General features: G+C 45.3%; 1 protein-coding gene and 1 long non-coding RNA gene across 5 annotated transcripts in view; one reads left to right on the plus strand and one right to left on the minus strand.

The window, feature by feature from the left end:
* The first annotated feature begins 5058 nt into the window (after positions 1–5058).
* LOC146354015 (uncharacterized) lies at positions 5059–10061 on the plus strand. Its single transcript, XR_014788265.1, has 3 exons — positions 5059–5418; positions 8171–8252; positions 9311–10061. It is a non-coding gene; the product is annotated as an uncharacterized LOC146354015 (long non-coding RNA).
* Positions 9103–26478, minus strand: part of ACSF2 (acyl-CoA synthetase family member 2) — a 72968-nt gene continuing 55592 nt past the window's right edge. For 2 of the 4 annotated variants that reach the window (XM_084837960.1, XM_084837962.1), the window contains exons 11-16: positions 17796–17903; positions 17467–17618; positions 14186–14327; positions 13886–13996; positions 12344–12412; positions 9103–11568 (exon numbers count right to left, since the gene is read on the minus strand). In XM_084837960.1, the coding sequence (XP_084694086.1) occupies positions 11518–11568; positions 12344–12412; positions 13886–13996; positions 14186–14327; positions 17467–17618; positions 17796–17903 (633 nt within the window). In that variant the 3' untranslated portion in view covers positions 9103–11517. The remainder of the gene's footprint in view (positions 11569–12343; positions 12413–13885; positions 13997–14185; positions 14328–17466; positions 17619–17795; positions 17904–26478) is intronic. The other 2 variants (XR_014788264.1, XM_084837961.1) reach the window with 2 other exon arrangements.

Consider the following 26478-nt stretch of genomic DNA (forward strand, 5'->3'; position numbering starts at 1 on the left):
CACGTCCGAGTTCAGAGGCAGCCAACTATCGCTGTAGGATTGCGCCCTTAGATAAATTCACCATTGGATGAAATGTCTAATGGTGAGCACATAGAAGCAACAAAGGGGGGGGGGGTACTCTGTTATTCCTTTCCATTACCTAGGCTGCACTCCCCCTTCCATTCCCTCATGACCCCATAAAACAGGACACAGAAAATGGAATAAAAAACTAGGCCTTTGACAAGCCAAACAAAACAGTGACATTTATTCTATGCACATTTTAAAGTGTCAGTGTAAGCTATGTTATTTAAAGCCATACCTTGAATTGGATCAACATCTCTTACTGTGAGCTGTTGAAATGACTTTACAGTTCCAACAACTGAACAGCAGATGGCAAACATATACCATCTGAAGGTATCATGGCCACTCACTACCTGAGCACAGCATCACCACATCAGAACTTTTGTCTGTTGAGATTTCAGAAGACTCCCAACAACAACAACAAAAGGCAGAGAAAGCTGGAGGCGGGCTGGAGTCACACACTTCCTAGTTTCTGGTCTGACTTGGAGTTGTCTCCCCTCAGGGACCAGTGCAAGCAAAAAAGGCAAGCCAAAATTGCACTCACAGGAGCAACCTCCACTTAGCTCACTGCACAGAGTTAGGAAGCAAAAGCAGTCAGCTCAAGCTCCAGCATGGGGATAAGGTGCTCAGCTCACTTTTGGTATGCCTAGCCAGTAACAGTCATGTCAGATGCAAAAGAGGGAAAGCCAGAAGGTTGCAAACACTGCATACACCATAAAGCAGCACCCTACCCAATCAGCCACAGGAGACAGATGCATACCATGGGGTGTTTGTCATCTTCCCAAACACCAGTCCACGGACACCCAGGACCAGCTAGGTTGCATATGAACTCCTAGCCCTGTGGGTTAAACAGAACACTTCAAATTCAAATTACTTCTTAGTTATTTAGTTATTTCATTTCTATACCGCCCAATAGCTGAAACTCTCTGGGTGGTTCACAAAAATTAAAACCACAAAGCACAGCATAAAACAATATACAATATGAAAGCTTAAGACCACAATATAACAGTGCAACCAGAATAAAACCTAGCAGTGATGCAGAAATTTAAAATATAGATTTAAAACCCCAAAGCTAAAAGACAAGGAAGCTAAAATACTGGGAGAATAAGAAGGTCTTCACCTGGCGCCAGAAAGAGTACAATGTAGGTGCCAGACGAACCTCTCTAGGGAGATCATTCCACAGCTGGGGTGCCACAGCAGAAAAGACCCTCTTCCTGGTAGCCACCCGCCTCACTTCTTTTGGCAGGGGCTCACAGAGAAGGACTGCTGAGGATGATCTTGGGGTTGGGGCAGGCACATATGGGAGGAGGCAATCCTTCAGGTAACCTGGCCCCAAACTGTTAAGCTGTAAATCTTATACAGTCGGGCCAGAAATATTGGAACAAGGATAACTGTTTTGGCAGTTGGCCTCTGTACACCAACACATTGAAGTTGAAAGGAAACACACCCAGATGGGAGTGAAGTCAGGACCTCCAGCTGTAATTCAAGGCGTTTGACAAAAGTGGGGCACTAACCATTTAGGAAGGACAGCCAGTGGCATACACACACACACACCAATCGTTGGGGGCTCATAAGTAATGGAACAAACCAACATTTCAGACTTAAGGATCGTCTTTAATACCTGGATGAAAATCCTTTGCAGTCAATGACTGCCTGACCCATGGACATGACCAAATGCTGAGTTTCCTCCCCTGAGATGCTTTGCCAGGCCTTTACTGCAGCTGCCTTCAGCTGCTGCTTGTTTATGGGTCTTTCTGCCTTCAGTCTTGTCTTCAGTAAGTGAGAAGCATGCTCTATTGGGTTGAGATCAGGTGACTGACTTGGCCATTAAGGAACATCCCACTTCTTTGCCTTGAGAAACTCTTGGGTAGCTTTTGCTGTACGTTTTGGGTCATTATCCATCTGCAATATGAAGCAGCGCCCTATAAGTTTGGCAGCATTCAACTGAATCTGAGCAGAAAGCATAGCCCTGTATACTTCAGAATTCGTCCTGCTGCTTTTATCAGCAGTCAGGTCATCAATAAACACCAATGACCCAGTTCCATTGGCAGCCATACATGCCCATGCCATAACACTGCCTCCACCATGTTTGACTGATGATGTGGTATGCTTTGGATCATGAGCTGTTCCTTTCCTTCTCCATACTTTTCTCTTCCCATCATTCTGGCACAAGTTAATCTTGGTTTCATCAGTCCAAAAAATCTTTATTCCAGAACTGGGCAGGCCTTTTTAAGTGTTTGCTGGCAAAGGCTAATCTGGCCTGTCTGTTCTTGAGCGTTACCAGTGGTTTGCACCTTGTTGTGAAGCCTCTGTATTTACATTCATAAAGCCGTCTCTTGACTGTAGATGTTGACAATGACATGCCTACCTCCTCAAGAGCATTCTTGACCTGGCTAGATGATGTGAAAGGGTTCCTCTTCACCATGAGCAGAATTCTGCGGTCATCCACTTTAGTGGTCTTCCAGGCCTTTTGCTGAGCTTGCCAGTTAATTCCTCCTTTTTCAGGATGTTCCAAACTGTTGTGTTGGCCACTCACAATGTTTTTGCTATCTCTCTGATGGGTTTATTTTGTTTCCTTACTTATGAGCCACCAACGATGGGTGTGTGTGTATGCCACTGACTGTACTTCCTGAATGGTTAGTGCCCCACTTTTGTCAAACGCCTTGAATTACAGCTGAAAGTCCTGACTTCACTCCCATCTGGGTGTGTTTCCTTTCAACTTCAATGTGGTGGTGTACAGAGGCCAACTGCCAAAACAGTTATCTTTGTTCCAATATTTCTGGCCCTGACTGTATGTGAGTGTGATGAATATGAAAGAAAGACCTGCAGCTATGTTGAAGTAGAAAGTGAAGTGCCTCTCCCACTGGAGATATCCCCTCCTTTCCTGAATTTTACCTCTCCTCCCTTTCCCATGAAGAACCATAACAGTATTGTGCCATAGTGAGTACCTGCTGGAAAAAAAGCAAAGAGGAGATGGGGACCTCAAACCCAGGCACACCTGAGGGAGTGAGGTGTCTAAGTCAGTCAGGGGGAGTGTTGTGCCAGATACTAGCCTGGCTCTTACTTGGGCCACAGCACTTCTCTCCCAGCAGCCAGCCACATGACTACCCCCGATGCTGTTTTCATCTGATGGCCAGCTGTGCAGCAGCGTGCAGCTCATCCTTGTCCACCCCCTCCTCTCACCACATAATTGCCTCATGCACAAGAGCAGCCACACTTGTTTGCTTTGAGAGACTTGCCCCCTTACACCCCTTGTAGCCTAAGTGAGCATAGAAGGAGAGGTTACTGACCCTGGACAAGGTCCCTGGCCTCCCCTCCCAGTCAGTGCCCCATCCTGAGGCCAGCTGAAGCAAGAGTGAACCAGGATGGAGGAGATCTCTATCTCCTAATCTGAGGGAAGAAGGTAGATCTGGATATACTAGTAAATCTCTGGGCGATTTGCGCTACATTGGTCAGAATTTCTGGCTGTAACAATAGCAACAACAAAATGATTCTCCTATGCCCTAAATTATACTCCTGAAATGAAGAAAGACACAGGGAGAAACCAGGCGAGGATTTTTTTGTGGCCGGACTGTGAGGTCCATTCAGTTCTGGTACTTAAACACCAGAAGTCTGGGCTCAAACTTCTTTAATTCTGTGTATCTCTTTTGCACCTGGCGCCAGTTGATGGATCTTGAGGTTCCAGTAAAAATCAAAGTAGATCCCACAAGCCTGAAGTCTGCTCACCCCTGTCCTAATCCATAGCAACACAGACACAACACAGAGCAAAGTGAAAGACTGTAAGGGACAGTCTCAGGAGGATGGAGTGAGTTCTGGAAGGAAATACCCAGGTATGCAATTGCCAGCTGGTCACTCCAGTAGGGTTCCTATTCCTTTGACAGTTGTATGACAGACAGCTCTGTCTCCATGCCAGGTATGCCTTCAGCTATGGCATAACTTCCTGTCACGGAGCTCTTGTCTACAGGGGCAAGAGTTGTCTGGAAATTCCCACACTGCTCAGAAACCATGATCAGCAGCCATTTATTTCATTAAGAAGGAAGAGCGTTCCATTTGATGTGTGCTGTTTCTAGTCTTATTTTACAGAGGGCTAAATGCTGGTCCTGGCAGGCAGGTGGAGAGGTTGGGCTGTGAGGTCCGGGGGAGAGTAGAAAAGGGAAGGAACTTGAGCGAATGGAGAACAGGACAAGCAAGCTTATGGCTAGAAAAAGGAGAGATCAGGCAGAAGGGATAGAGCAGTGGGTTTGTATTTATGCATGGAACTTGCATAAATCCTCAACACAGGATTAATTGGGAGATGTTTGTGGAGGACAGGAGAAGCAGCAAGATGGAAAAGTGAAGGAACATTTAGCACTATACAAGAGAGGGAGGCTTCTACGCATTCACATGCATGCACATATACACACTGGCTCTGTTTACCCTGCACTCATCAGCTTGTCTGGGGAATAAATATCTCCAGATAGCATCCGGATAGGAGTCACTGTTGCTGCTTTGACAGGCAACACAACAACGTCCCCTTCTCTGCTGGCCCTCAACAGCTAAGGACAGTGAAACCAATTTCTTCCTAAGGGACTGAAGCCAGAAGAAAATGCTGCTGGGAGCACTGGAGAACTTTGAGTGAACCCCCATTCTATTGTTCTCAATGCTGACTGTGCCCATGTTACTCTCTGAGCACTATCAGTGCATCTTGCAATGACCAATACTCTTCCTAAAAGTGGATGCACCCGGTCTTGTCTGATCTCGGAAGCTAAGCAGGGTCAGCTCTGGTTAGTACTTGGATGGGAGACTGCCTGGGAATCAGGCTTCCTGCATTGAGCAGGGGGTTGGACTCGATGGTCTTGTAGGCCCCTTCCAACCCTATGAATCCATGAAAGACAACTGCTTTGATTCTGCGGCAGCCCTAGTTGCACCATAGCATAGAGGCATTTTGCAGATCATTTGAAATGTGCAAGAGAAGTGTGGCTTGTAAGTTTTATTTCCCCTTTTTTTTTCTTTTGTCAGAGCAGGCAAGGGATTCAGTGAATCCCATGTACTGTCAAACGCCCCCACTGGCCACATCGTGGGCAAACATCATTCCAGCACAGAGCAGGGGAAGGAGAAGATGCTCTTATATGGAGCTAACAGAGAAGGTTCCGGTTTCTCGAAATGGAAGTTTCTAGATCGAGTTCCTTCCGCCTGATCTGACACAGAGTGATGATTAGCCCCTGCTGAAATCACAGTGGTCTGGCAGTGGGCATTCCCCTCTTTCCAGGCTAGCTTTATAAACAGAGTAAAAGGCAGACTGGACACCAGAGCACAGCAATACCATACTACGTCCTTACAGAGCCACTATTATGCAAGAGGTTTTCAGCACTTCTCCAGGTACAGTAGATGACATCACTGGGAGTGTGGGAAAAGATGTGTGCATTTGTATATGCTGTGGGGAACCAACACATGGTTCAGGGTATTGGACTTTTGCATGTAGGTTTTCTTCTTTGCACACTGGAGTTGGGAGGGGGAAAGGCTGTAACAAGAAAGAGCCGATTGAAGGGACATGATATTCTTGAGAAATAGAAGGGGATTTCACACTGCCAACATGACCTGATAAAGGACCACAGCACGTCATGTATAATAACTATTTCCTTGGCAAGGTAAAGAACATGAGAAGAGCCCTGCTGAATCAGACCTGAGGACCATCTAGTCCAGCATCTTGTTTCTCACAGTGGCTGACCAGATGCTCCAGTGGGAAGCCCACAGGCAGGACACAAGCACACTGTTCATGTCCCTCTCCCCCTGTTGTTCCCCAGCAAGTGGTATTCAAAGGCATGTTGAATCATCCACCATTCAGCGTAATTGGATTTCCCCAAGTTCTAGTATTATGAGAAAGGGAGAAAAACTTCTATCCACTTCCTCCATACCATGGATAATTGTATAAGCCTCTGCCGTTTCCCCTTACTTGCCCTTTTTTCTAAACTAAAAAGCCCTAAGCATTGTAATCTTTCCTCATAGGTAAGCTGCTCCAGCCTGCAGAACATGTTTAGTTGCTCCTTTCTGTACCTTTTACAACTATTTTTTTTTAGAAGATGGTGATGATGGGTAGATTTGAATTATCTGAAGCAATTACCCATATATGTCCACTACTCATTGGTGCTGTGTGCTTATTTGCCATTTATAGTGAGTGCACTCTGGCTGTTAAAGTCTCCACTGGAGGGGTCAAGGAGACTGGGAAAATGTTGCCAGAGATATTTAAGACATAATGCAGCCTTTCCCAACCTGGTGCCCTCCCGATGTGTTGGGACTGCAACTGCTGTCATTCCCAGCCAGCATGGCCATGCTAGCTGAGAATGATGGGAGTTGCAGTCCAACCATCTGGGGGCACCATGTTGGGGAAGGCTGACATGGTGAATTTTGCCTCATGGCAAGGGTTGGACTAGAAGTGCTTTGATGTGTACAAAATTGGCCTGGCTCAGCCCAACATAGGATGAGTCAAGGATAAGTTTCATGCTATGCTATGTATTCTGCAACTGTCCAGTTCAGGGATGGGATATTGGCAGGGAAGAGGAGTGGATGACCACACCAGAAATTGAGAATCAAAGCATCATGAATGAGACATCTTCACATTTTGAGGCAGCTTCATTGACTGGCAGCGTGTGGAGGCAGGAGGGGGCTGGTGTGTGTGCTGACTCCAAGCAGTAATTGAAGTGATGGAGAAATTGAGCTGCAGTGCTTTGATGTTCGATGGGTGATTCACACATTAATATCAGCATTAGATGCTGCATGTCAAGTGCTGAAAATGCATGTGTGAACCCGGGGGCTGCCCTCATGGGGGATTTGCTGCAAATTGGGAGCATTTTGAGGTCATTGGTGGCAGATGACGTTGTGGCCAATCTGCAGCCACCCCAGAGAATTCTGGTGGAAAAGCCGGATATTCTGAGACTACTTTTACTCCATTCGATTCTTTCAGTTTGGGTTATCCACGCTTCTGGTGCTGTGTGCCCCTATCCTCTGCATTTACTTCAGCATGATAGCCCTGCCCAGGGGTGTGTCTTTCACCTGGCCGTGACCTCACTGAGCCTTGCCAGCCTTCACGGTCGCCCAGCTCTCCCATTTCGCCAGTAATTAGCCTCCATGATGATGCACTTCTGTGATGTTTGCATTACTTCACTACTTCATTGTTGCGTTAAATTGCATCTCCAATATTGTGTAAAGTCGCTTCTCTGATCTGGTGAGGTCTCGGGAGCCTGTCATTGCAAGCAAGGAGAACGTGCCCAGAGGAGGAGAAAGGTGGGGTGGAAGCAATAACTCCACAACAGTTTGCTGGAATGGGGCAAAATTGGCAGGGGTGGGCTGCTCTCAATGAGAGCTCTCAGATGCTGCACTCAAGAACCAGCGATTTTGGCTTCTCAAGGCTACAGTGTACCCATGGGGAAAAATGGGGTGGGAGCAATAACTCCGCAGCAGATTGCTGGAATGTGGAGAAATTGGGGGGGGGGGCTCTCAGGGGGAGCCTTCAGATACTGCACTCAAGAACTGTGGATTCTGGCTTCTTCAGGGAAATCTGCACACATGGGGAAAAAATAGGTGCTTTCTAATCATAATAATGTAATAGCAGGGGGGTGCCAAGAAACAAGCCTCTCTCATTGGTTGAGCAGCACCTGCCAGTTTGATGTTCAGTTCTACTCCCACCAACCCGACCCAAATGTATGTTCCTTTCAAGCGCTGTGTGACCCTTGAAAACTGGATTTTAAAGGTACAGTACACTTGGCTTACCTTGCTTTATGTGTCCATGACAGACTAAAGCCGATTCCATGAAAATCTGGATAATACTCCAACACACTTCTCATTCTGTTGTTGTGAAGACACCCCCTCCATCCCAGGTCCAAGACCAAGATAATATTGACCTCAAAGGAAACTGGATTTCTGTCAGCTACTTCAGAATTGTACTCAGAAAGGAATAGGTCATGAAGTCTTAGTTGTCTCATTTGTGCAAATGCCTGCGGTTGAACATCTTGACCATGTGCTATAACCCCACTACATAAAACAATTCCTCTTAACCTTTTCATGGCTGCTGCAATGTGCATAGATTATAAAGGATCCCTCCAAAATCATTCTAATGACTTTAAATTTCCTGCAGAGTTATATACCAGTTCCTAATTTCCCTTCCCATCAAGGAATGTGCCACATTGTAGAATCCAGAGGTGGAGTCTCTTACCCAAGTGAGTGTTTGTGTGAAAATCTATCACATACTTTAAACGTTACGGATGGTGAAGGGCTAACACATTTTGGAACGGCAAAGGCAGGGCTCTTGATCACTTCAGGTGGCTAAGGTGTGATCAGGATCTTCCTCGTTCACAGCCAAGCCTGTTATGAGCCCACACAGACAGCAAGGACTCGCACTGCTCTGACTCACACAGGCAGGAAGCAGTATGTACAAAGAAAGATCCAGCTCCTGCCATATCTTTCTCCTGTAATATTATCCAGGCGACAGTATGACGTCTCTATTGCCTTCTAATTGCTTGGGAACCCTTCTAGTCATGTTCCACACCTGACTACAGACGGGTCTTGTTAAGCATGAGCATCGGTGTGGCCTGTTGGCTGCAACCTGGCATTGAAGAGCATCAGATACTCATCTAATAATTTATATACCTTGCAGCTCCACAATTTTGTTGTAAACTCTTACAGCAGGAGATGAGGTTAGTGCATATCTCCTTACACAGATCCAATCTAATCATACTAACATCTCCTACTGTAAGAGATTATGACAATGACAACAACAAAACAAGACATTAAAAAAAAAGAATCCTATCTTCTGCATGACTGATATCCCATTAGCCAATGTGCTGTATGGACATTTCGAAGGAGGGTATAGTTGCCAGAACATGTTTTCATGAACAGTGAATACAAGCTAGCTTACTGTAAGCTCACACTTGTTTTTATAACAGAAATGCTAAAGTGGGGAGGGGAAGGAGAGGTCTCTTGCAACCAAAATGTAGTAAGTGGTAGCTCTTCTGAGTGCATAACAGTGGTAACTACCTTGCTGTGAGAATTTCAACAAACTCAAAAATCACCAGTTCTCCCAACCCATCTTTATTTATGTTGGACAAACATGAAACAGCAGCACCATCCTCTTGAGGTCCAGGGGGGACCACTGGATTCAGTAGTAGAGAGTGGTAGGGCACCTCCTATGCTACAAGTGCTACAGTTACTATCAGTGGGCTCAAGGCCCATCAATGAAACCCTTTCCTAGTCTAATATGTAATCTGTTTTCTTTCAGTTATGAAGCAGGGCCTTCTTTCAGATGTTCTGCTTCCATGGGCAGAGGCCACTCCTCAGCTGTAAGGTCCAAGACTGAGGAGAAGAAAGTAGCACAAGATATATGTCCTGGCTCTCATTTTGCTGATCCTCTGTGCCTGTTTCTTAGAGAGATGAAGAGCACCTTCTCCCTCACCTTCCAAGAGAAATCTACTGAAAAATAATACACTGCCACATTAACTTTGTTTCCAGAATTGGCCTGCGATGAGGAATCACAGTTTATATCTCCCCCCAGAAGTGCTAAGGATTAAGTGGGGACTGCCCCAGGGTTCCATTCTACTAGATTTAGGAATAAATTCACACAGTGAACATTAATTTGTTTGAAACCCAGCTCTGTATTGCAATAGCCACCAGAACCCATGCTATAATACAGTGTGCAAGATGTTTTGGAAGGAATAGTGAAAGCATAGTGATCTGTGCAATTCCCGTCATGGTAGTAAGCCAGGCAGTAACAGAAGAAAAAGTTCAGGGCAGGTCACAGAAAGAGGGCGAGTAGAAACAGTCTTAAAAAATTAATTCAGCTGGCGTGGTGCACTGCAGCTGGAGAACAGAGGTTTTAGGCATCAAGCTCTGCGGTTCAGTGTGTCATGGTTGGGAGGTTCTAAATGCTCCCGTAAAAACCACCAATCTTTGTACACCCAATAGGATTGGAAGTTTTGCATTTATGTGGTGTTGTAACTATTTCAATTCAGAAATAAACAGTTGAGAAATCTAGTGTGTGGGAAGGTTCAGTCTCATGACTCTAACGTACCAACCTGAACTGGGAATAGAAGCTTCCTCCTCGAGTCAGTAGCAGGGAGTTGGTTCCCACATATGACTATTTGTGAAAGTGATGAAAGAGTTCAGTTTGTGTGTCCTTTTCTAATGTCCTCCCTCCTCCCAACCCAAATATTTCTTCGTTGGGCTAGAGGCCTGGACACATTCATGCTTCTGGACCCACAGAACTTTGTTCTTCCCTTCCCGTTCCATAACATTATTGCCTTACGTGTTAAATCTGTTGACCACATTAGGCATGCCATGGAAGATCCATTATTAGGATCTCCTGAGCTTTTAAAAAAGCTAATTGCAACTGTAGGTGGTGTATGTGCATGTGTGCGTACTGAGCCCCAAACACTGGAGGAATGAGCATCCCTCCTCACCAGCACCATGGTCCCAGTCTGAACCACAATAACCTCCATGCCTTGTCGGCTGCTCTTAAATTAAAAACAAACAAATGTGGAACAGGCTGATCATGGATCCCCTGTGTCATGTCTAGTTTCACCCTGAGTATCTATTGAAGTAACCAGAGATAAGATTCTATGGACCAGATGTTCTATTCGAGTTACTAAGAGGTAAGCAAATGATAAAGCAATGTAACACCAGCCCCATTACCACATGGACTTTCTAACACAGCCTTGAAAGATGCTCCAAGTATTTTTAGTATGTGCATGACCCTCCTGACTCAAAAGATTAAAGATTCTATTATCACAGCCTATTAAAAGGCGACACCTGGCAGCAGAGCACCACAACGGTAAATACTGCAAGTGTGCTGAAAATTAACACTTAATCCTATTTTTAATGTACATGTCTGAAGCTTTTCTTCCCATAAATAGGAAGAAGACAGCTAAAAATATACATTTGTCTTTTTATTTGATTAGTAATTTACCACACAATAGGTCAAAATATGTACACGTACCATTTTAGGAATACACTTGTTAATTTTTGGCACCCTTGCATTATAGCTTTTGGGGGCACCTATCCCTTTTTAGGTCCCACTGGTGGTCCCAACACTGTAACACCTAATAACTTCCCAGAACGCAAAGGGATAGGCAGGACTCTACCCACTCCATGATTTACTGCGATATCAGGAGCAATGAAAATTCTCTTATTCTTACTGGGAGACCATATTTCTGGATACTCTTCTCAGAGACATCTCACTTGGTTTAAAAACAAAATGTGTCTGTGTGAGCAAGTTTGCCATGGATTTCTTTACACAAAGAAACAATATTTACTAAAGAAACATTTTTTTTTTCAAAAAACATTATTTTAAGTAGACTTGACTTGGCTACGAGCAGCCCGATGCATCTTAAGGCAGGCTGGTGGCGGCCAGCTCCCTCGCTGCTTACAGCTGAAGTATAAAAGAAGTCAGAAGGCATGTTCACTTTGGAGTCTCTTAGGTTGCCCCCCTATTCAGAGCTGAAGATGCATCTCCATCCGCTGCCTCAGTTTGTATTTCTGAATCTAAGGTTGGAATATGAAGGAGAGAAGAAGAAAGAGATTAACTCCATGTGTATCTACAAGTATATAATTAAGGACTGAACTTCCAAGACCAAACTTCTCATCTTTCCTTCCAATCCCTCCTCTCCTCATATACTCTCCTTATCAACTGACAATACACAGTCCAAGCCATGACACTGCCTGAGGCAGGTAAGCAAAAGTTACACCCCCAATTGGACTACTGCCACCACCACGACACCCACCCCTGCGTCTGCCCCTACCAGTCCTCACACCCTCCCCTCTAAGCACAGCTTCCCTGGGCTTATCCCATCATTTTAAATACCCCATAATGCAACCCCTGAGATCATGCTGGGCATTGCGGGGGGGGGGGGGGAGGAATGATTTAAAATGGTGGCTGTTTGCTGCTGTGTCTGGTATTCCAGAACCCACTTTGAGATGTTGCTGTCCTCTTGCACTCTCCAAAGCAGGGGTGGGCAACTTCGGAGGGTTAGGAGGGTGCACCTTGGAACACTGCAGGGGCCACACTCCTGCAAGGGGCCATGCCAATCCCAGAGATTCTGGTGGGAAACAAGGTGGACGCTCCCTGCATGTCTTGTTTCCCAGCAGGATCGTTAGGATTTCAGGGGCAGCAGCGACAATGATCAAGTAGGGGGTGCACAAATGGCTATGGCGGGCTACATAGGGTCTACAGGCCATGCGTTGCCCATCTCTGCTGTACGGTGCCACACCCAGCGATGATGCGAAACAAAGAAATGGGAGCCTTTGGACTGTCACTCACCTTGCCCGAGACAGTGAGCGGAAAATCCTTCACAAACACTATGTATCGAGGGATCTTGAAATGAGCAATCTGCAAGAGTAATAAAATCAGAGTTGGGAGGAGCCATTTAGGCCACTGAGTCCAAAACCCTGCTCAATGCAAGGTATCCAGTTTAAAGCATCCCTGACAGATGGCTGTCCAGTCTGCTTGAATACCTTCAGTGATGGAGAGCCCACCCCCACCCCCCTAGGCAGTTGGTTTCACTGTCTGACTGCTTTGACAGGAAGTTTTTCCTGATGTTCAACCGAAATCTGCCTTCCTGTAACTTAAGCCCATTATTTCATGTCCTACAGACTTGGATGATAGAAAGTAGGTTGCGGCCCTCTTCTGTGTGACAATCCATTAGATACTTGGAAAATGCTATCATATCTCCCCTCAGTCTTCTCTTCCGAAGGCTAAACATACTGATTTCCTTCAATCTTTCTAAGTAGGACTTAGTTTCTAGTCCCCTGATCATCTTTGTTGCCCTTCTCTGAACTTGTTCCAATTTATCTGGATCCTTTAAGTGTGATGTCCAAAACTGGACACAATATTCAAGGTGAGGTCTGATCAGCACAGAATACAGTGGAACTATTACTTCCCATAATTTAGAAACTATACTACTGATGTAACCTAAAACTGAATTTGCCTTTTTTGCAGCCATATCACACTACTGACTCGTATTCAGCTTGTGATCGACTACAACTCCAAGAACCTTTTCACACATACTATTGTCTAGCTAAGTATCCCCAACTTATACCTGTACATTTGATTTCTTTTTCCTAAATGAGGAGTTTGCACTTGTCTCTGTTAAATTTCATTCTGTTATTTTCTGCCCCATTTTCTAAGCCATCAAGATAATTTTGAATTTTGTTTCTGTCTTCTAAGGTATTAGGTATCCCACCTAATTTTGTGTCATCTGCATATCTGATAAGCATTCCCCCACCTCTTTCCCCAAGTTATTAATAAAAAAATGTTGCAGAGTACAGGGCCCAGGACCAAGCCCTGCAGCACCCACTTAATACGTCCCTCCAGTTTGATGAGGAACTACTGACAAGCACTCTCTGAGTACAGTTTTTCAGTCAGCTGTGGATCCACCTATCAGTAGTACCATTCAGCCAACACTTAACTAGCTTGCTAGTCAAATGCCTTGCTGAAATCGAGATATATTGTGCCCACAGCATTTCCATGATCTACTAAAGAAGGTCCCCAAATGAAAAATGAAATAAGATTAGTCTGGCAGAGTTGTTCTTGAGAAATCCATGCTGGCTTCCAGTGATCACTGCATTCATGTCAAGGTGCCTACAGGTCAACAGCTAGATCTAGCAAAATCTCCTGTATGGCTTGCTTGTAGTTCCGGTGTTATTAAGAGCAGAGGTCAAAGCAAGCACCTCTCATACCCAGAGTACAAAATGAAATCTGATCTAAAGCCAGAAATTCAACTAATTTCAGACAGGGTAGAACCACAGCCACTGATAGCATTTGGAAAAGGCAGGACACATCCATCCATCTGGAGACACCTACCTTCCCTTTGCAAAATGCCTTGAGTTCCTCTGCTGTGCACTCCTCTCCAGCTTTCACTCTGATGGAGGCACAGATTTCCTCTCCCATTCGCTCATCTTTCACACCAACTACCTAAGTGGGAGGGAAGGAACAAATGGATTGTTATTTTCTTGGTGCTCATCAGGCTGTCTTGTCTCCCTGAACAGCACTGAAGCCAAATGATGTCTATCACAGGCTGAGATGCTTTAAATTACATAACCATAAGAATTCAAGCTGCAGAATGTGATGGCTCCCCAAACCCCACTTCATCATTTTTCTCACCTGCACCTCTTGAATCTTAGGATGGGTGTGCAGAAATTGTTCAAGCTCTGCTGGGTATATGTTTTCCCCTCCTCGGATAATCATATCCTTGCAGCGACCAACAATCTTGCAGTAGCCATACTCGTCAAGAACAGCAATGTCCCTGGAATGATATCACACAGTCATCCCACCCTGATCCTGCCATGCCACCAGGTGTTTTCAGACTTGAGGGCTCCTAGCACTCAAAAGGCTTTGTGCAGCCATTCTGTCTTTTTGTCCTTAAGGGCAGAATCCATAGTTCCACCAACAGTATCTGGGGGACATAGGATATTTCAGTTTCTAGGATCCCAAGTTGGAACCAGAGCTCCAACACTGGTTCCCAGAAACAGTGCTCCTCACCCCTGCCCCTTTGTAGCTGGCGTGGTTCTCTCCATGCTGGCTGTGTCTCCGCGCTCAGAAATGGGAGCGTGGTGACAGCGAAAAGGGGGCGGTCCTGGGGCAAGCAGGGGAGGAGACTGCCCCCTTTTTGCTGTCTCCGCACTCCATTTCTGAGCATGGAGACATAGCCAGCATATCCCGGCCTGCTTCCCTCCCCCTCCCTGGAGCCACGCCTAGACGGGTGAAATCACCCATCTTGGGAAAATGCAGGGTGGCCAGAACACAGAGGTGAGGATTGCCTCCACGCTCCTCCCACCCTGCATTGGATACTCAGAAGCCTCCGACTTCAGAAGCTGCCAGCTATTAAGACAGGATTGCACCCCAACAGATTTTCTCTGTTAAGACAAGGACAGAAGTGGTGGGAAAACATGGGAGGGACAGAACTGGAAGACGATGTCATCTGGACTCCTGTAAAATTCTGTGAATGAGGCAGGGCCATGGCTCAATAAAAGCTTCATCTGGAAGCGCCATTAGAAGTTTGGTGTTTTCAGCCTGTTATATTGTAAATAGTTCCCTATGCTTGCGTAAGTGGGAGTTTGTGAGCAGACCTCTGTGAATTCTGTATCACAAAATGCTGGATTCTGCAACATAGTAGGGCTTGACATGGTGTGACATCACATGTGACACACGTTAGGAGACAAAGGCCTCCTTCACACACACCTGGAAGTATATGGTATCTATTTTATTTATAAAAACAATTGTATTACCAATTTTCAGCATTAACAAGGCCCCCTAAAGAGAGTTACATAAGAGAAAAAAACAAAAATTAAAACTAAGACCTTACAATTAGAAGGAGCAGAGTTTAAATCTCCAATCATATATTAAAAACTATTAAAAGCCAACTGGAATAAGAATATTTTCATTTCCTGTCTAAAAACCATCAGGGATGAGGAAGTCTCACTTCCTTTGGTCAGGAATTCCAAAAACAGGCTGCTGCCACAGAAAAGACCTTGGCTCATGTTCCCATCAACTGAACCTCTTTTGGTAGTGAAATTGGGCCTGCAAAGATGATCTAAACCTCTGGGCAGGTTCATATGGGAGGAAGTCGTATTTCAGATATCCAGGCCCTAAGCCATTTAGGACTTTATAGGTAAGCACCAGCACCTTGAATTGGGCCTGGAAATGAATCAGAAGCCAGCATAGTTGACATAAGAGCAGTATTATGTATTCTACAGAGCACACACCACAGGAATCTGGCTGCCACGTTCTGTACCAGCTGCAGTTTCCAAACACTTTTCAAGAGCAGCCCTATGTAATATGTATTGCGGTAATCTAATCAGGTGGTGACCCAGACATGTGCCACTATAGCCTGATCTGCCTTTTCTGGGAAGGGGCTCAACTGGCATACCAGCTGAAGCTTGACAAAGGCACTCCTGGCCACAGCAGCCACCTGAGTATGCACAAGCAACCATGTCTGTAGGAGCACTGCCAAGCGTTGATGCTGATCTGTCACGGGGAGTGCAGCCCCTGTCAGGAACTGTTGCTCCATGTGGTGAACCTTGTAACTGCAGCCTCTCAGGGAAGAACCTTCCAGATCTGACCTTGCTCCACCCACCCAGGCTGGCCATTGCCTCCTCCTGGGCAAGAAGGAGTACAAAGGACCTCCTTTTCCAGATGAGCTTTGCTTGAGCTCTAGCATTTCTGGTCTTGCTTTTGCACGCCAGTCTTGCCTCTTGCTTTGCCCTCTGATTCCGACTGCTCTTCAGTTCCGACTCCTGGCTTGCTCTCCGGTCCTGCCATTTGGTTTGCCCTCAGATCCTGATTCCTCTTGGTCCTGGCTCCTGATTCCCAGCTCCTCTCTCTAGAGTGCTGCCCGTGGCTCAGCCCTTACAATCCCATCCAGAACAGGCTATACACCTAACCTCATATTAACCAACAGTACTCTGTCTTGTTCAGATTCCGCTTCAATTTGTTAGCCCACATCTAATCCATCACCATATCCAGGCAATGGTTCAAAACTTCCACAACCTCCTTGGCATTCGTTGAAAAAGAGAGAGCGCACTGAGTATCATCTGCATATTGATGAGACCCAACCCCAAAGCCTTGGATGATCTCTCACAGCAGCTTCATGATATTAAAGAGCATAGGGGATAAAACAGAGCCCTGAGCCACTCCACAGGGCAAGGCACTTAACAATAACCCCCCAGCAGCACCTTCTGAGACCATTCAGCTAGAACAAACCAGAACCCCTGTAAAAGTCTTACACCAGCTAAACATCCTAGAAAGATACCACAGTTGATGGTATTGAATGCCACTCAGATGCCCAGAAGAACCAACAGGGACACACTCCTCCCATCTAGTTCCTGGCATATGTTATCCACTAAGGCAACCATGGCTGTTTCTGTCCCAAAATCAAAGCTGAACCCAGATTGTAGAGGTAGCTTCTTCTACTTAACGTTATTCCATGTGGCAGTGAAACATGAGTGGATAATTCAACCATATGGACAAGTTAGGCCTTTCCCAATGGACTGCCATCCCACCAAGAGGGAAGCTGGTGAACAGGTGGGAGAGACTTATATGACTGGCCTTGCTCACAAGTTTCAAGTCTGCCACTGTGTAAGAGTAAGATTTCAGCCTACGGTGAACATATCACTGGCCTGCCATTTCTGATCGGGTGAAGTTACTCAAGCCCACTTATCCCTATACACATGTTATATGGTAGGTAAACTTTGTCCTCATTTTTCCAAATGGGGCTGAAGCAAATAGATACTGACTTGCTCAATGACACCTACTGAACTTATGGCTTTGATGGAATTTCAGCCCAGTTGTCCATCCAACATGCTATCCATTAAAATCTAGTTATTAGATCATGTTGGTTTCCCAAAGACTAGCCCAATGAACCACTGTCTTCTTCCCTTTCTTACCCAGTCTTGTACCATTTCTCATCATCCAGCACTTCACTGGTTTTGTTCGGATCTCCCCAGTATCCCAGCATGACACAGTAGCCTCGAACCTGAAGTTCTCCTGGGCTGTTGAGTGGGAGGACCTTCCTGGTATCAGGATCCTCAATTTTTGCCTACCAGAGAAGGAAGAGACACTGAGTATGGGATTGAGCCAGTGCCTGTGTGTGTGTTTGCAGGGATGTGAGGTGTGGAATGAGAGAGATCAGTGAGAAGGAAACGTGTGGTGAGGGGAAGGCAACTGAAGACTGCGAAGGCATGACAACAGAGGATGTGGCAATGGTGTCAGTCACCTCTGTGTGAGGGAAGATACATCCAACCGTCTCTGTTTTCTGGGTAATGTTGTCTTGAGGGAACCCCATGAAGGTGACAGGGCTGTTCTCTGTAGTACCATAAGCAACCTGCAAAACACAAAGGAAGAGGAAATGCTGTGAGAGGAATAGAAACAATGCAGAGGAAGTGCCAAAAAGCCTGGGGATAAAGCTCCCATCTGCAGACCGAACTGCAACAGGGCAGTCACAAACAGATTTGTATTCCAGCATTGAGAGTGTTTTATTTTGCCTCAATATAGTTCCCATTATTTAAGCAATATAAGTAAGTTATGTAAACTCACATACTTTATGTTGCACATTGATTTTCAGTGCTTGTATTGCTGCAGACTGTGTTTTCCTGCAAGGACTGGAAAGGGGACAGATTGTGCCAAGAGATGAAGGGCTAATGAAACAGGGAGAGCACTACTGCCGTCATGTGCTGCTTTGGGGCTTCCCATCGGGGCATCTGGTTGGCCAGCATGGGAAGCAGGGTACTGAACAAGGTAGGCCTTTTATCTGATCCAGTAGGGCTCTTGTTTATGTTCGTATGGGCGGAGTAGAACACAGAAGGGTGGTCTTAAGATTTGCAAAGCCTGATGTGATGGGAATGGATGTAGGAATGCCTAGAGACCCATATCCACTCTCTATTATCTGGTAGAAAGTGGAGGAGAGGTTTTGTTTGGGATGGTCAGGCAGGGTTGTTGAAGTATAGTAACAGAAGGCTGGTTATCCATGCAGTGGGTGGCAGAGGAATGCCCCTGACCACGGGTACAGCCTTCTTTGCAATTCTTTCTGCCAAACACAAAAGCAGCACGCAGACATTGTAGGAATGCATGCCTATCTTTCCTGTAGCTCTTACACCTAGCATTGGTCCTTAGAGCCATGGCTCATTTGGTTTTGGTTCTGGTATTTCCATTATGCACAGAAGGCAGAGGTGACAAATTTTGGTTCAAGATTTTCTATTTGCATTTTGTCTTTTCTGAAAACCTACAGCCATCTATAGCTCAGAAAGCTGTAGCTAACTAGTATACTTAGTCCTTTTGGCATGTGCCCATGGGGTTGTGGGCTCAAACAAGATGGGATGCTAGCATTATATAAGATCTTGAATCAAGCAGAGTATATTTTCTACTGTGAACACAATTAGCCTGTAAATCTATATAAATACAACAAAAGACCCTTTTTCATGTTACTCAGAAATGGAGATATTAGAATATATGTGGAGATTCTGCATTTGCAGAGGCTCACAGAAAAACATTACTTTAAATTTTATTTAGTCTCAGAGAAATGTTGAGGGTTAACTCAGTTTGTAACCACTCCAGGAACCTTTTTACTAGGCCTGGTCCTGCAAAGACTCCCCTTGACCCAGTTTCAGAGTCCCTTGACAACATGAATTAAAAATTTCACAGTCCAGATGTACAGGTAGATGCATTCCTCTGATGGCTAAAATTATAATTGTGTATCATTTCTGTGCTGGTATAAAGTTCGAAGAAATTTATGGGTCTTTAGTTTGAAGGAGGCCATAGAGGAGATAATCACACAGTTGGTTGAAAATAATTTTAAACCGCAACTATTTAGTAAATGGATCGCCTCATTCGGTGGATTTACCAAGAATCATTTAAAGTATTGCAGCCTTGTAGTTTATTTTGGGTGATAAGTGCTTCTTTCTTGGGGAATTCTGAGCCCCTAGCTAAACTGGGAATAAGAAACATATTAGCAGAACCACTTGGTTCTAAAAGACTGCGCAAAACCTCTCTTGCTAATATTGTTTAAACACTGGCCAATGTAAGCTTACAGTATAGTATGTCTTCAAAATAGAATGAAATAAACATGTCTGGAGGCTCAGAAAGTGGCAATTTGGAGGCACCTTGATTTAGTGGGCAGAGCTGGTCAACAGGATGCCTGGATTCTATTCCTGGCTCTGTCGCTGGGGGTGTTCGAACATGTCAGGAAAAGAAGCCAGCGTGGCTCCCCTCCCCACCTGTGCTGCATGCATGACTGCCGTTTGCATAATTCCCCTCAATGCAGCACAGGTTGGCGTGTCGTCTGAACTCAGTATGTGGCAGGGTAGCTTTGTACTGACCCTACAACCCCTACTGCAAGTTGTGGGTTGTAGGGTGGACATGAAGCCACCCTTGCCGCGCCGCATTCAGACGACACGCCAACCTGCGCTGCAACGCAGGGAACTATGCAAATGGAGGTTGTGCACAGCACGCGCGGGGTGGGGAGAGACTCCTCGATGGCTTCCTTTTCCAATGCGATCGTTCAGACCCAGTCACTGTGTGTTTGTGCTGACAGAAAATGCCTCCAGACATGTCTACAGGCACCAGCCCATCACAAAAGCGTAAAAGCATGGCAAAGCGATTCCTTGGTACAATAAGGGGCATGTTGCTAGCAGGTTTGGGATACCGTGCATCATGACTAGATGGCTGTAGAGCTGCCAAGATATCATATGAGATAGTGGCAAATAAATGGCCACTCTCTAAAAAGAAGTGAAACCTGCTTCCAAAACTCCAGTTTGTCTCTCAATTCCCCTAGCATGCCAATGCATATAACATGAAATATCCAACCACATGTGTGTGATATATGGGTGGGGAAGGTGTGAGCAGTTGCAACCTATCCAGAAATGCCCAGCGCACTACTGAGCTGCCGCTGCCTCTGGGGTTTGATCAAGAAAATGGGGTGGAACAGTCAGTGGGATTTGGGGTGCTTCCAGATGGAGGGCTCCTAGAGCTAGTAGCCAGAAGGCATTGTGCAGCTTTTCTGTCTTTTCTTCCTTGATGTTCTGCACTTTAGGAAGAAGTGGTAGGAAAACATGGGAGGGTTACAAGTGGAAGATGACATCTGCCCCTCCCCCTGCACAATTCCAGGCAACAGTACCATAAAACTGTAATCTGGAAGCATCCTGAGTGCCTCTTTGCTCACGGTCCAGCAGTGACACAAAATCCCCCCCTCCGTGCCAGCCACTGTTTGGCAGCACAGTGAATACCCCTACACAGGCCATGTCTGGGTATGAATCAAAGTTGGAAAAGAGGCAACAGGAATTATTGGAGGTAATTTTTAGGTGTCTGCTGCAGATAAAAGTTTCTGTGAAGCTTGAAAGTTCTGGAAACACTAGAAAAGCCTGTTTGACTGGAGACCCTAGTGGGACAGATGGCAATAGCTCTATGATACTGACTTGCTTTGTCAATTATTTAGTCAACTATCATCTGCAGTACACAGAAGTGTGGCACAACTTCCAGAAGTTTGTACTACAAAGTGTTGTGCTCCCTCTGCTGGCTATAAAGCAGAATTCAGTCTTTATTACTAGGCCTGTGTCATGCCAGCCTGACACAAACAACATTTATACTAAGAGCCACATTTAAATTCCACTCAGAATACCAGGAAGAAAATAGAGCAATATTGGCTTAAGAGAAAAGGGTAAAACTGGCCAGAAAACAAGAGCAGTTTTTGAACTTCAAAGACAATGTAACAAACAGTGGTGAATAAAATAATAAACCAAAGGAAGTACTTAAGAGTGAAGGAGCCAGTTACCAATCCCTCTCCCCTTGTGCCCTACGGGATGGATTTAATTATCCCTCTAACAACATTGGGTATTTTGTCTAGACTTGAAATCAACACCGAAGTTCTTTCCAGACCCTCCCTTGGAAATTTGCGCCCAGTTTTCCCAATACTTTTGTCCTCCTCTGCTTGGAACAAACTGGCCTATAGCTCTGTCCCTTTAGTAGGCTGGGTGCAGGCAAGGCCCCAGGGCTAAGTCCCCCTTTGTCCTGAATTCGGAAGAACTGATTTGGATTGTTGAGGGGCGTGCTTTATAGATCCAGCAGTGCACAGTTTCTACAATGAGAGACCAGCAGGGCTCAAACCAGCATTGAAGCTATACCACCTTACCTTGAAGCCCTGCCCCTAATACCATAAAGAGGGGGCATTCTGTGGTTACTCCGTGGTGAGGAAAGGTCCATTGCACATACTCAGAGACATTTTCCATTTATTTTTTTTTTACTGTTTCTTCCTACGTTCCACAGCTGAGCCCAAACACAGAGAATAGGCTCTGGGGCGAAACCCTGGAGGGTCCTGAGCCCAAGAAATAAATCATCATCACCAGTGCTTTCAGATATAATGTTTATCCTATGATGTTGCCATGCACCATGGGGTAAGCATATAATCAAAGTAGCAATATTGTTGTTGACTCATGACTTTGCATCCTGGCTCATGCTCCTGACAGCATCCAAGGAAATTTACCAACGTGCCCTTTTATCCAGTTGTTATAACTGTAGTATGAAGCTTTGTTCAGATAAAAATATGACAGCTTTCCCCAACCTGGTGCCCTCTCAACAACTCCCAGCATCCCCCCAGTTTCTGACAGGAGTTGCACTCCCTCTAAAGGATCAGTTTAAAAATAGCTTGTAATTTTTTTTCCAGGGCAGCGATGGGGGGGGGAGGATTCATCCTCTTATGCCACTTTGGATCAATATATCTCTTCTGATGACACTTTTAAAACATTTGCTGCATTAAAAGTTGAGTTTGATGTATCTCAAAGCGCTTGTTGGCACTTTATTCAACTTAAAACATTTGTCATCTCAACTTTTTGGTCCTGATGCAGCTTCTGAAACTCCATCTTTGTTATTGGACTTGGATCTTTAGTAGGTGCACTTAAACTTGTAACTTACCTTTATTGGAAACTTTACAAGAGTCAGATAAAATTATCTCTGAGTTCTTTGGAATAATGGACTTGAAAGTCCTATTCTCTTAAACCAATGGCAGGAAGCTTTAAGAACAGTGAAAAGAGGCTTGTTTGTGCGAGGAAGGTGATGGAAGAGTGAACTCTCCTGGCCCCTCTCCCTTCTGAGAGAGTGAGGCATCAGAAGGGGCAGAGCCTCACCTGAGGCCCTGAGAGCCAGCCCAATTTGGCTCGTGGGCTGGAGGTTCCCCATCCCTGACTTAATACCAGAACAGGGAGAAGTCGTGTGCAGACGTGTGTAGAGACATGTGTCCTGAGCAAGACTGGTAACAACAACATGCTGCTCTGACACAAGTGTGCATCATCTAAAAAGCAAGAAAGTATGCTTCTAGCTTCAGAACTATTGTTTTTATCCATATGTAAATTTAATTGATTAACTGACTAAAACTCAGATGACTAATTGACAAAGATTTCTCTAACTGGATCTCACAGCCCTATGAATTATGCACATAATATTTTGTCTGAACAGGACCTGTATCGTCAGAATGTTAGCAGACTGTTTCAGAAAGAGAATATTGAAAAGAACTTTTCAGCAGCAGAGGCCTATGGCCCTGCCTTCATGCACATAATGTGAAAAATGGCAACCCATTTGACTCAGCCAGACCACTGAAGATCTGGGGCTGTTTTTCTGTAGTGCTGAAAACCAGCCTCCTGTTATTTTTCTGCTTTGGTGGCTTGGAGCTAAATCTTCTTTCCAGAACGATTAGCATTCTTGCGGTCCGTATTTCTCCAGCTCTGCTTGCATTTTAGAAGTGCCGCTTGGCAGCCATCACAGAGAGGCATGTGGCATTAACTTGCTAATTTATCAGTGCCCTCACTAAGTTACTAATCTATTTGTCTGAAACTGGGAGGAAGAAAGGCAATTATCTGAAGGGTAGAGAGGGAAGAGTGCATTGCCAAATGGGCAATATGACTCAGAAGGACAGAAAATTCTACTGAGGGGAAGAAACTCTGGGACTGGGGTGTCACTTATCTGAGCTGCTTGTGCCTAGCAATAAAGCAAACTAGCAAAAGAAGTGACCAATTCCATCTCTCCTCCTTTTGCTAGGGCCCTCATTTTTCCTGATATAGCCACTGCTCTTAAAACAATTTCTGCTGGCATCTCCCTTAGCAATTCCAGGGGAAGCAGAATCGTACAATTTTATGGAGCCACTACAAATCTGTAGGGGTGTTCCTAACTTTTTCTCTTTTTGATAGGGGCTCCTGTGTTATTAACACCAGCCTGCCAGAGAGACACTTACTTCACTTCATCTCCTTGCCAACAAAAATTTCATCTGGTACATTTCTCCTTGTCAGATAGCAGTTAAAGGCACAGGAGCCCCAATGAAAGTAAAGATTGGCAGTTCTATTCCCTCATTCTTCTGAAGAATATGCCGTGAACTCCCCTCTTCGTGTCTCCCCAGCAATGCTAGATTGTAGAGAAGGTATGTGACTTCATATTCATATTCTGGCACCCTTCAATTGTCAAGCAGGGTCAAGGGGTATAGAACTAAATCAGGCCTAGGCCAGGGCCTTTGCAGGGTAGGTCCCATGTTATCACTTCTTGTGCTCCAAAAGTGGGGATGGGGGTAGAAAGTGAATTGCTTGAAGATATGCCTACAAGTATAAGCCATTTCTTTCCTGATCTCCATGTAATAGCTTTGGCTATGAATCCTGATTTATACCAGATGCTAAGATCCAGACTTCCTCTTTTCAGACAGTGCTCCATTTATATCACTTCAAGTAGGGGTGCACAAATAGTGCACAAGTTAACTTCAATTAAAAAATAAATAAAAAAAATAGGGAAGTGGTAATAAGGGCCATCTACACCCAAAACTAGTAGTACCAAAACAGCCGTGAGCCCTGATGCCACTGAAAACACCCTGCATCTATAGTTATGCTGTTTTGAAAATGGTGCATTTATTTGCTTACGCCATGAGGGCCTCTGCGGAGAGGCAGAGGGTAGTCTGACCTTCGTAAATTATTAGCCACTTGATTCACACGCTTTGCACAGTAGCAAATGTTTGCAGAACTGTTAATCAATTAAGAAAGAGAGGACTGCAGGATAATCCTGCGTCTTCTGCGATGTCCTACCAGTCCTGACCCCAACCAAGGGGCTTCCAAGTTGAAGGACTGAATAGAGGCCCAGTAAACTGTGGTATTTGTTGCCCTGCAGTAAAAGGAGTAATGACACTGGAGCCATTGTCACCTACCGACCACATGCCACCCAGGAGACACTGGCATGAACTAGGTAAACTGTGAACTTGTGAGAATCATTGCCTGCTCTTTGCCCAGGTCTTACTCATCCCTGGCAAAGAACTGTGAAATGTAGTGTGCAAACACTAAATCCTGCCAGAGTGCTACCGAGAAGTACAGACACAAACAGCAAAGAGTCCAAAAGCCCTCCCTCGAGACCAAGCCATCGTGGAGACTTGCTGGCCCCCAACCTCCTGCAGAAGTTTTCCCTGAGGCAACAGGGGAGCTCAGAAAGTGTCTAGAAGAATTTCCCTTTTGCTACATTTTAAAGACACGTACATGAAAGGGAGATTGAAAGCCCAGTTGGGTTCTCATGGTAGCATTGCCTTCAGCCTATGTGCCTGAATAGAAGACATGCAGATATCGATTATCCTTTAGAGTGCCACAGGGTGACTTATGCATAGCACAATCTATATGCCCATGTCTATTTTTAATTTACTTGTTAATATGCTTTTAAAGAATTTTAATTGTATCTGTGACAGCAACTCCACCCCCATCAAAAAATGTCCTTTGTGAGTCTTTTCCTTTTGTTCTTCGAATGCTGTGTGCTGCCACTTTCCGGTGCTGCAGTACATATCTACCCTGATTTATTTAATGGGCAAACAACTTCCTAGCAAAAGTACCACCCTTCCATAACTGGAAAGAGCGCTTTCGTCTTTGAACTGGGGCTTCTGCAAAGACTGAAATTCAACTGCGGCAGGAACTCACCGGTTTCTAGATAAGCCCTAATTGTCAAGGCCTGGGACCATGGTACCAGTGGTCTTTGTAGGATCTAAGCTGGAAAGGTAAGCCTTCGCCAGTTCAGTTTTACAAGAAAGATGGCATGCTGATGTTAAAAGTAGGGCATAACCAAATGGATTAGCTAGAACTGTTACAAATGGACCTGCAAATAATGCAAGAAGTTATTGCGTGGCCTCCTTGCTAGCAGCCAAGACATTGATCATGGGTGTAAATTAGGGAAATGACAAATCTGCAGGCTCACTGCTTTTCAAACCACAATTTTGGGGCCCTGATTTAGAATGTTTGGTAGCCATCTAAATCTCTGAGGAAAAATCCAAGAAAGATCTGAGTGCAGTTTATCAATTTAAACAGAAAAGCCTCCAGGCTTCCTGCCGTTACACCCTCCAGTGGTGCAAAACAGGAGCAGGGAGGGCAGCCCCTGGCCATGCTCATGATGGTTGTGAAACATTCCATGACAAAGGGAAAGGCTTCATGCTTCCTTCTTGCTGGCCTGAGCTTTGCAGAAGTTTACCTGGCATTCTGTGGCTTGCGCATGAGCACTCCCACATGTGAAACTGTACAAAAGGCCACAAAAAGAACTGGTGCAACAAAGCCGAATGAGATAGCTGGTAGAAGAATAGCAATCCAGATGATGGGTTGAAGTTCAAGAGGACGGTACTTTGTTCGGAGAATGTACAAAAGTAGAGTCTGGGAAAACTGCTATCAGGCAGCCGGAACCCAGTGTAGCATGAGTGAGGAGCATACAGGAGGGAGCATAGGAGGCCAGAAGCTCAAGGGAGGCTGGGCTGGGCATACACCAGAGAGAGGGGGAGGGAGGGAAGTGGGAAGGGAGAAAGAGAGAGAGGTGAAGTACACAACTTGGTAGTTGTTGGGTGGAGAGCAGGAACACGGGGCACACTAAGAAGCCAAGGTTCAGAATAAGTAGCAAAGGTAGGGCTAGGCTACATATTA

This window comes from Heloderma suspectum, chromosome 2 (genome assembly GCF_057233095.1).
Source record: "Heloderma suspectum isolate Gila_16-S chromosome 2, 16-S_ref, whole genome shotgun sequence".
In the NCBI taxonomy this organism is placed as follows: domain Eukaryota; kingdom Metazoa; phylum Chordata; class Lepidosauria; order Squamata; family Helodermatidae; genus Heloderma; species Heloderma suspectum.